We start from the raw sequence: 10,936 nt of genomic DNA, 5'->3' as shown, positions 1-10,936 counted from the left end.
CTCCAGAGGCCACACTCTTGATTTGCTGATCACCAACTCCATCTCCATCAGCAATCTCTCAGTGTACGATTTGGGCGTGTCCGACCATAAGGCCATTTCAATGGAGCTACCCATTCTGTCCTCTGTCAGAAATTCTAGCAGACAAATCAGTTTCAGGAACCTTAAAAACATCGACCCAGTCGCTCTAACTACTGACCTCCGTCATCTCTCCGCTGTCAACCCCCTTTCAGTCACTAAATCTGTGGATCTCTATAATTCGTCACTCAGCGTCATCCTGGACCGTCATGCCCCAGTCAAGTCCAAAACCGTCACCTTCACACGCTCAGCCCCCTGGTATACCAGTGAGCTGCGACTACAGAAGAGAAAAGGGCGTGTCCTTGAACGGCGGTTCAAGGACTCAGGACTTGCTGTTCATAAGCTAGCGTACCGGGAACATCAGAGGGCCAACAGCAAGTCTCTCAGTGACACACGGTCCCGGTTCTACTCCAACATAATCAACAATAGCCCTGGTAACTCAAAGCAACTATTTTCAACCATAAATCAGCTTCTCAAACCCCAGATCCCCTTACACTCAGATAACACGCAGGAGCGTTGCAACAACTTCATCTCCTTTTTCAAAAGAAAGGTTGAAAACATCCGCTCCATGCTCTCCAGTACCCCTGTCCTCCAGCCACCCGATGTACCTGCTCTGTTGCACCCGACCACTCTTCTCCCAAGTCCTTCTGCCTCCCCTGTTACATCCACTGAATCCCATGGGACTACCCAGCTCCTCAGTTGTTTCATGGATACTAATCAACATGAGATTGATGTTCTCCTGAGGAAGATGAAGCCCTCCACCTGTGAACTGGACCCTTTTCCCTCAATTTTAATTAAAAGTCACTCTTCTGTGGTAAGTCCCATGATCACCAAGATCATTAATCAGTCTCTTCGGTCTGGCCAAGTCCCTGCATCTTTGAAAACTGCGGTCATCAAACCTCTGCTTAAAAAGCCCAGCCTTGACCCCGAAGTATTTGCCAACTACCGACCAATCTCCAACCTCCCTTTTTTGTCAAAAGTGTTGGAAAAGGTAGTTTCTGCGCAACTTCACAATCACCTCATTACAAACAGTCTTTATGAGAAGTTCCAGTCTGGCTTTCGCTCTGGCCACAGTACAGAAACTGCCTTGGTCAGGGTCACCAACGACCTGTTGATGGCGGCTGATGCTGGATCTCCATCACTTCTCATCCTTCTAGATCTCACTGCAGCATTTGACACTGTGGACCACCATATCCTTTTAAACCGCCTTCACTCTTCCATTGGACTTTCTGACACTACTCTGGCTTGGTTTACTTCATATCTCACGGACAGAACAGAATATGTATCTTTGGGTGGTGCTAAATCGGACACACACTCTGTCACTTGTGGTGTCCCTCAAGGATCAGTCCTTGGCCCCACCCTTTTTACACTGTATATGCTCCCCCTGGGTCATGTCATTAGCCGGCATGGAATATCTTTCCATTGCTACGCTGATGACACGCAACTGTACATCAAAACAAACCCAACCCCGGCTACAGCTCTCTCCACACTTTCCATCTGCTTGGAGGAGATAGAGACATGGATGGCGGATAATTTTCTGCAACTAAACAGTTCAAAAACGGAAGCCATTCTTGTTGGCACTCCACACCAAACCCGGTCATCTACCATCGCCAGCATCACCTTCTCTGGTCACGATATCCACCTCTCATCCTCAGTCACAAACCTCTGTGTTAGAATGGATCCCCATTTGACTTATGACGACCATATTAAACATCTGTGCAAAACCTCCTTCTTTCACCTTAGGAACATTGCAAAACTCCGCCCTACACTTACTCTCCCAGATGCTGAGAAACTTGTCCATGCCTTTATCTCCTCCAGGTTGGACTACTGCAATTCACTCCTCATCGGGATCCCAAGCAAGAATATCCAGCCGTTGCAGTACGTCCAGAACTGTGCTGCTAGGATCCTGATGGGGGTGCACACACTGCAGCAGGGATTTTGTCCCACTCCTCCATACAGACCTTCTCCAGATCCTTCAGGTTTCGGGGCTGTCGCTGGGCAATACAGACTTTCAGCTCCTTTCAAAGATTTTCTATTGGGTTCAGGTCTGGAGACTGGCTAGGCCACTCCAGGACCTTGAGATGCTTCTTGCAGAGCCACTCCTTAGTTGCCCTGGCTGTGTGTTTCGGGTCGTTGTCATGCTGGAAGACCCAGCCACAACCCATCTTCAGTGTTCTTACTGAGGGAAGGAGGTTGTTGGCCAAGATCTCACGATACATGGCCCCATCCATCCTCCCCTCAATACAGTGCAGTCGTCCTGTCCCCTATGCAGAAAAGCATCCCTAAAGATGTTTCCACCTCCATGCTTCACGGTTGGGATGGTGTTCTTGGTCCTCCAAACACGGCGAGTGGAGTTTAGACCAAAAAGCAACATTTTTGTCTCATCAGACCACATGACCTTCTCCCATTCCTCCTCTGGATCATCCAGATGGTCACTGGCAAACTTCAGAAGGGCCTGGACACGCGCTGGCTTGAGCAGGGGAACCTTGCGTGTGCTACAAGATTTTAATCCATGACGGCGTAGTGTGTTACTAATGGTTTTCTTTGAGACTGTGGTCCCAGCTCTCTTCAGGTCATTGACTAGGTCCTGCCATGTAGTTCTGGGCTGATCCCACACCTTCCTCATTATCATTGATGCCCCACAAGGTGAGATCTTGCATGGAGCCCCAGACCGAGGGAGATTGAACGTCATCTTGAACTTCTTCCATTTTCTAATAATTGCGCTAACAGTTGTTGCATTCTCACCAAGCTGCTTGCCTATTGTCCTGTAGCCCATTCCAGCCTTGTGCAGATCTACAATTTTATCCCTGATGTCCTTACACAGCTCTCTGGTCTTGGCCATTGTGGAGAGGTTGGTGTCTGTTTGATTGAGTGTGTGGATAGGTGTCTTTTATACCAGTAACAAGTTCAAACAGGTGCAGTTAATACAGGTAATGAGTGGAGAACAGGAGGGCTTCTTAAAGAAAAACGAATAGGTCTGTGAGAGCCGGAATTCTTATAGTTTGGTAGGTGATCAAATACTTATGTCATGCAATAAAATGTAAAAAAAAAAAAAATCATAATGATTTTCTGGATTTTTGTTTTAGATTCCGTCTCTCACAGTTGAAGTGTGCCTATGATAAAATTACAGACCTCTACCTGCTTTGTAAGTAGGAAAACCTGCAAAATCGGCAGTGTATCAAATACTTGTTCTCCCCACTGTACCTATGTTTGTCCCTTTGTTTGCTGGAATACAACCACCAACTTATTTTTTGATTCTGTCAATTTAAGATAGCAACTCAGCAGAAATGTGAGTGGCACTTATATCACATACATAGGGTAATGCACTACTTAGAGCAAAGAACCAAGCAAATTATCGGTTTAAAAGCACTGATTTCGACTAAAAAATGTCCCAACCTCACACTGGACAAACATGTGCATAATAAATATTTCTGTTAATATTACATTTAAAGTATCGACAGAAAGTGTTTGTATTGCTACTCAACACATCTGTACTGGCCAGTACAATAGACTGAGTTTAAAAACATATCTATAGGGATTTCTAAGACTGAGCAAAGTCTGACACAACAACCTCACATGCTTAACAAAATGAAACCAAGCAATCAAATGGTTCATTTCTAGGATTGAGGACAGGACATCAGAGGAAAACATATACATCTGATAATTGTTTTTAGAACTGTGTCATTTATTTTATACAGAAGAGTACATCCCTTCTCAGGCCAGCTAAAAGATGACATGGAATGTTACAGTAAGATTTTGACTAAAATCCTTGCTGTTGAAAATGTCACAAAAGGCCTCCATCTTTTCCCCGTCTCATTTTAAAACTCCTACTTTCTTTTTTATTTTCTCAAAATAATATCATCAACACTGTCAACATACATTGAACATCAAATCTCCTTTCTGGAAATCAAACAAACAAAAACCAAAGGAAACACCTCAATTTGTTTTACTGTAGCAGTTAATACACAAGTCCAGCCAGGAAAAAGAATGGGAGGTGGTATCAACCTCCGTGCATTAGAAGCATACATTGATGATGTCATGTGTAGCAGGTCAGAGTCTGTCACTGAGAGCTCATTGCCACAAGTTACTGTCTGTTAGATGAGCTCACATGGAGTAAAAGAGTCCGCCCGTCTCCTAGTCCTTTCACCAGAAATTTGTGTTTGGGCCTCCGGAGGACACATTCATTATGATTTTCTTCATTACAAAAAGGCTGTTGGTCTGGTCAGGACTCTCCGTTCTGTACTCTGGAGACTGGGGGCTGCATAAAGTCTTTGAAGGGCCCAAGGGCCTCCTTCAGCGCTGAGCTGACCTCAGTAGAGGAGCATGTGATGCACTCCACCAGGGTAGGATAAAGGGCAATCACCTGGGCCCACGTGGTCCCATCCACTGTGTGTGTGTGTGTGTGTGTGTGTGTGTGTGTTGGGGGGGAGGGGGTGAGGAAAGAGAAGACATTCCAAAAATGTACTTTATTTTAAATTGACCTACATGTAGCAGGGTAGAAATCTGTTTTCAGAAATACATTCCATTTGTGAATACTCCCAGGGGTACCCAGACTCAGTGATCTACAAATGGATATATGACTGACAGTAAAATAATAGTTTTCTGTGATTATGATTTTTACTTACCGTTTTCTGGCTGGGTCTTTTTAAGTGAGTCCATCAAAGTGCTGATAGCTTTTAAGACAAATATGATTTCAGTCACTTGTTGCCTACAAATAAAATAAAAGGAAAAAGAGGAATTACATGTCATTTTTTTGTATTAATAAACAACAAAAACTTTCATTCAGAACCAAACAAGGTAACCAAACAGGAAATATGTAATGAGCCCCCAACTTCAAATCTCCACAAACAAATCATAGGTACACTATTATCGTCAGGAGACAGAATTTTGACCGATACCAATACCCGGTTTAGTCATTTAATACTCGATAAGAGAATAACATAATTGAACAATTGCATACAAAAATAAATGACTATGCCCATCTAGGTTACATTTAATTGGCCCATTCCATTACAGCCAATAATTAAATTGCACAATAAGTTACAAAACGACAAACTAGTATTTCACAAAATTCCAAGTTTTTGTGACAATATGAACCCAGTATTTAGCATAACGTGAGAATTATATGAGGCTGTTTGAAATGCTCTTTGTTTACGTTGTTACTTGCAAGTCAATTCATGAACTTGAGGTCCACCACACACGCACGCGCACGCACACACATACACTCACCTAAAGGATTATTTGGAACACCATACTAATACTGTGTTTGACCCCCTTTCGCCTTCAGAACTGCCTTAATTCTACGTGGCATTGATTCAACAAGGTGCTAAAAGCATTCTTTAGAAATTTTGGCCCATATTGATAGGATAGCATCTTGCAGTTGAAGGAGATTTGTGGGATGCACATCCAGGGTACGAAGCTCCCGTTCCACCACATCCCAAAGATGCTCTATTGGGTTGAGATCTGGTGACTGTGGGGGCCATTTCAGTACAGTGAACTCATTGTCATGTTCAAGAAACCAATTTGAAATGATTCAAGCTTTGTGACATGGTGCATTATCCTGCTGGAAGTAGCCATCAGAGGATGGGTACATGGTTATCATAAAGGGATGGACATGGTCAGAAACAATGCTTAGGTAGGTTGTGGCATTTAAACAATGCCCAATTGGCACTAAGGGGCCTAAAGTGTGCCAAGAAAACATCCCCCACACCATTACACCACCACCACCAGCCTGCACAGTGGTAACAAGGCTTGATGGATCCATGTTCTCATTCTGTTTACGCCAAATTCTGACTCTACCATCCGAATGTCTCCACAGAAATCAACACTCATCAGACCAGGCAACATTCTTCCAGTCTTCAACTGTCCAATTTTGGTGAGCTCGTGCAAATCGTAGCCTCTTTTTTCTATTTGTAGTGGAGATGAGTGGTACCCGGTGGGGTCTTCTGCTGTTGTAGCCCATCCGCCTGAAGGTTGTGCGTGTTGTGGCTTCACAAATGCTTTGCTGCATACCTCGGTTGTAACGAGTGGTTATTTCAGTCAAAGTTGCTCTTTTATCGGCCCATTCTCCTCTGACCTCTAGCATCAACAAGGCATTTTCGCCCACAGGACTGCCGCATGCTGGATGTTTTTCCCTTTTCACACCATTCTTTGTAAATGGTTGTGCGTGAAAATCCCAGTAACTGAGCAGATTGTGAAATAGTCAGACCGGCCCGTCTGGCACCAACAACCATGCCACGCTCAAAATTGCTTAAATCACCTTTCTTTCCCATTCTGACATTCAGTTTGGAGTTCAGGAGATTGTCTTGACCAGGACCACACCCCTAAATGCATTGAAGCAACTGCCATGTGATTGGTTGATTAGATAATTGCATTAATGAGAAATTGAACAGGTGTTCCTAATAATCCTTTAGGTGAGTGTACATACATATACACAGAGGGGAGAACAAGTATTTGATACACTGCCGATTTTCCTACTTACAAAGCATGTAGAGGTCTGTAATTTTTATCATAGGTACAAAAATCCAGAAAATCACATTGTATGATTTTTAAATAATTAATTTGCATTTTATTGCATGACATACATATTTGATCACCTACCAACCAGTAAGAATTCCAGCTCTCACATACCTGTTTGCTTTTCTTTAAGAAGCCCTCCTGTCCTCCACTCATTACCTGTTTTAACTGCACCTGTTTGAACTCGTTACCTGTATAAAAGACACCTGTCCACACACTCAATCAAACAGACTCCAACCTCTCCACAATGACCAAGACCAGAGAGCTGTGTAAGGACATCAGGGATAAAATTGTAAATCTGAACAAGGCTGGGATGGGCTACAGGACAATAGGCAAGCAGCTTGGTGAGAAGGCAACAACTGTTGGCGCAATTATTAGAAAATGGAAGAAGTTCAAGATGAAGGTCAATCTCCCTCGGTCTGGGGCTCCATGCAAGATCTTACCTCGTTGAGCATCAATGATCATGAGGAAGGTGAGGGATCAGCCCAGAACTACATGGCAGGAGCTGGACAATGACCTGAAGAGAGCTGGGACCACAGTCTCAAAGAAAACCATTAGTAACACACTACGCCGTCATGGATTAAAATCCTGCAGCGCACGCAAGGTCCCCCTGCTCAAGCCAGCGCATGTCCAGGCCCGTCTGAAGTTTGCCAATGACCATCAGGATGATCCAGAGGAGGAATGAGAGGAGGAATGAGAGAAGGTCATGTGGTCTGATGGTCATGTGGTCCCCCGTGTTTGGCGGAAGAAGGATGAGTACAACCCAAAGAACACCATCCCAACCATGAAGCATGGAGGTTGAAACATATTTGGGGAGGCTTTTCTGCAAAGGGGACAGGACGACTGTCCTTCCCTCAGTAAGAGCATTGAAGATGGGTCGTGGCTGGGTCTTCCAGCATGACAACAACCCGAAACACACAGCCAGGGCAACTAAGAAGTGGCTCCGTAAGAAGCATCTCAAGGTCCTGGAGTGGCCTAGCCAGTCTCCAGACCTGAACCCAATAGAAAATCTTTGGAGGGAGCTGAAAGTCCATATTGCCCAGCGACAGCCCCGAAACCTGAAGGATCTGGAGAAGGTCTGTATGGAGGAGTGGGACAAAATCCCTGCTGCAGTGTGTGCAAACCTGGACAAGAACTACAGGAAACGTATGATCTCTGTAATTGCAAACCAAACGTTTCTGTACCAAATATTAAGTTCTGCTTTTCTGATGTATCAAATACTTATGTCATGCAATAAAATGCAAATTAATTACTTAAAAATCATACAATGTGATTTTCTGGATTTTTGTTTTAGATTCCATCAGTCACAGTTGAAGTGTACCTATGATAAAAATTACAGACTTCTACCTGCTTTGAAAGCGGGAAAACCTGCAAAATTGTGAGTGTATCAAATACTTGTTCTCCCAACTGTAAACATATACTGTGTATATATATATATAAAATAAACACACACACATACACACATACACAGTATCTCACAAAAGTGAGTACATCCCTCACAATTTTGCAAATATTTGATTATATCTTTTCATACGACAACACTGAATAAATGACACTTTGCTACAATGTAAAGTAGTGACTGTACAGCTTTTTATAACAGTGTATATTTGCTGTCCCCTCAAAATAACTCAACACACAGCCATTAATGTTTAAACCGCTGGCAACAAAAGTGAGTACACACCTAAGTAAAAATGTCACAAATTGGGCCCAAAGTGTCAATATTTTGTGTAGCCACCATCATTTTCCAGCACTGCCTTAACCCTCTTGGGCATGGAGTTCACCAGAGCTTCACAGGTTGCCACTGTGTGCTCTTCCACTCCTCCATGACGACATCACGGAGCTGGTGGATTTTAGAGACCTTGCACTCCTCCACCTTCCATTTGAGGATGCCCCACATATTCTCAATGGGGTTTAAGTCTGGAGACATGCTTGGCCAGTCCATTACCTTTACACTCAGCTTCTTTAGCAAGGCAGTGGTTGTCTTACATGTGTGTTTGGGGTCGTTATCATGTTGGAATGCTGCCCTGCGGCCCAGTCTCCGAAGGGAGGGGATCATGCTCTGGGTCAGTATGTCACAGTACATGTTGGCATTCATTGTTCCCTCAATGAACTGTAGCTCCCCACTGCCGGCAGCATTCGTGTAGCCCCAGACCATGACACTCCCACCACCATGCTTGACTGTAGACAAGACACACTTGTCTTTGTACACCTCACCTGGTTGCCGCCACACACACCTGACACCTGAACCAAATAAGTTTATATTGGTTTCACCAGACCACAGGACATGGTTCCAGTAATCCATGTCCTTAGTCTGCTTGTCTTGAGCAAACTGTTTGCAGGCTTTCTAGTGCATCGTCTTTAGGAGAGGCTTCCTTCTAGCACAACATCCATGCAGACCAATTTGATGCAGTGTGCGGCGTATGGTCTGAACACAGGCAGGCTGACCCCCCACCCCTTCAACCTCTGCAGCAATGCTGGCAGCGCTATTACGTCTATTTGCCAAAGACAACCTCTGGATATGACGCTGAGCACGTGCACTCAATTCTGAGTGGAACCTGTCCTGTTAAACGGCTGTATGGTCTTGGCCACCGTGCTGCAGCTCAGTTTCAGGGTTTAGGCCATCTTTATGTAGCGCAACAATTCTTTTTTTCAGATCCTCAGAGAGTTCTTTGCCATGTTGAACTTCCAGTGACCAGTATGAGGGAGTGAGAGCGATGACACCAAATGTAATACACCTGCTCCCCATTCACACCTGAGACCTTGTAACACTAACGAGTCACATGACACCGGGGAGGGAAAATGGCTAATTGGGCCCAATTTTGACATTTTCACTTAGGGATTGCCAGTAGTTTAGACATTAATGGCTGTATGTTGAGTTATTTTAAGGGGACAGCAAATGTACGCTTTTATACAAGATGTACACTCACTACTTTGCATTGTAGCAAAGTGTCATTTCTTCAGTGTTGTCACATGAAAAGATATAATCAAATATTTGCAAAAATGTGAGGGGTGTACTCACTTTTGTGAGACACTGTATATATATAAAAAAAAAAAACGACTTACTAACCCATATTATGAAAGTGAGGATGAGACATCTTTTCTGATAGCAATATTATGTATCAGCATACAGTTGCTCTCAAACTCAATATAATACAAGGTACATCAAAATGAAATGCACTTCATTTTATCACTTTCAGTGTGAAGACATGCACATTTAGTTTGTTTGTAAAAAGTTTAGCAAATTAATGGGTGGTTGGAATAAATTGTCATAAAATCCACTGAGAATTGTAGCTAGTGTATTATCGAAGAGTTAGTTTTGAAATGGATGACTCATACAGATAATATAAGTCTGACTTAATATAAGATAAAATAAAAATGTTAATGCCATTTCCATCAGTGGCAGATTTGGGCACTTTGCCTTTAGCAGCACATAGTCTACTGAAATTGTAATGAGGCGCATCTCAGAAGACACCAACAAATGACAAGACTGTGATTTGTGCAACTAAACTAACAAAGGACACAACCTAGGAAGACATTGCACGTACCACAGAATGCATCCCATATGAATACCAAAAGAAAAATAGCGATAGCATGAGAGGGAACTGCCAGTGTAAGCACTCTCTCGATTGTTGAAGGTGAATGCTAATTTTATGCATTGTAAGTGCCTTTTGGTGTGTTTACCCTCAAACCTGCTATATCACTGCAAGTGAAGTGCTCTAGCTATTGAGCTGCTTGTGCCATTGTACTGATGTATCTGACTTACCTGGGCAGGGGGCAGCGTCCACTCAGCCTCTCATCATCCACATATCGCCTCAACACATCCTGGGACCTCTTGAGGAGCACAGAGAGGGCCATACGCGAGATGTAGCCCTCCTGGGGTGTGGACACCTTGTTGCTGAAGGAGAACTGGAGAAGTGTCTCGAAACACACCTTGGAGAACTCCTCCCGCATCCGCACTTCAATTTCTGCCTCTGTGGGTGGTAAGGAAGGCATATTAACAGGTTATAAGACATAGAAATAGAGAAGTAGAAAATGTCAACGCACTTCACAGCATTTGGAATTGATCTTAGTATAAATAATTAAAAGCACAATCATTGTGGAAAAAATACCAAACTTATTTTAAATAGACTTAGATTAGATATATTTATAGGTCACGGAACCAGGAATCCATGTGCGCCTAATGGAACCCAACCTCAAGCCATCCATCTTGATTGAGCATAACAGGCTCCCAAGCCGCCACAAGGAGTCGCTAGAGCACGATGGGGCAAGGCAACCCTAGTCAATCACTAATCCCCCAAAATCTTGACCATGGTGGCCAATTGCACCCCTCTCCACACGATCCCCA

At 43.7% G+C, this 10,936-nt stretch overlaps 1 protein-coding gene across 4 annotated transcripts in view; it reads right to left on the bottom strand.

The window, feature by feature from the left end:
* Positions 1 to 3,738: 3,738 nt before the first annotated feature.
* Positions 3,739 to 10,936, bottom strand: part of mon2 (MON2 homolog, regulator of endosome-to-Golgi trafficking) — a 51,381-nt gene continuing 44,183 nt past the window's right edge. For 3 of the 4 annotated variants that reach the window (XM_010883951.4, XM_010883950.4, XM_010883953.4), the window contains 3 exons: positions 10,355 to 10,562; positions 4,701 to 4,783; positions 3,989 to 4,461 (listed from right to left, as the gene is read on the bottom strand). In XM_010883951.4, the coding sequence (XP_010882253.4) occupies positions 4,298 to 4,461; positions 4,701 to 4,783; positions 10,355 to 10,562 (455 nt within the window). In that variant the 3' untranslated portion in view covers positions 3,989 to 4,297. Of the gene's footprint in view, positions 4,462 to 4,700; positions 4,784 to 10,354; positions 10,563 to 10,936 lie in introns of all 4 variants that reach the window. The other variant, XM_010883949.4, reaches the window with a different exon arrangement.

Source organism: Esox lucius, chromosome 19 (genome assembly GCF_011004845.1).
Source record: "Esox lucius isolate fEsoLuc1 chromosome 19, fEsoLuc1.pri, whole genome shotgun sequence".
Lineage (NCBI taxonomy): Eukaryota > Metazoa > Chordata > Actinopteri > Esociformes > Esocidae > Esox > Esox lucius.
Note: the sequence above shows the minus strand (reverse complement) of the source record. Positions and strands in the feature narration are given on the sequence as shown.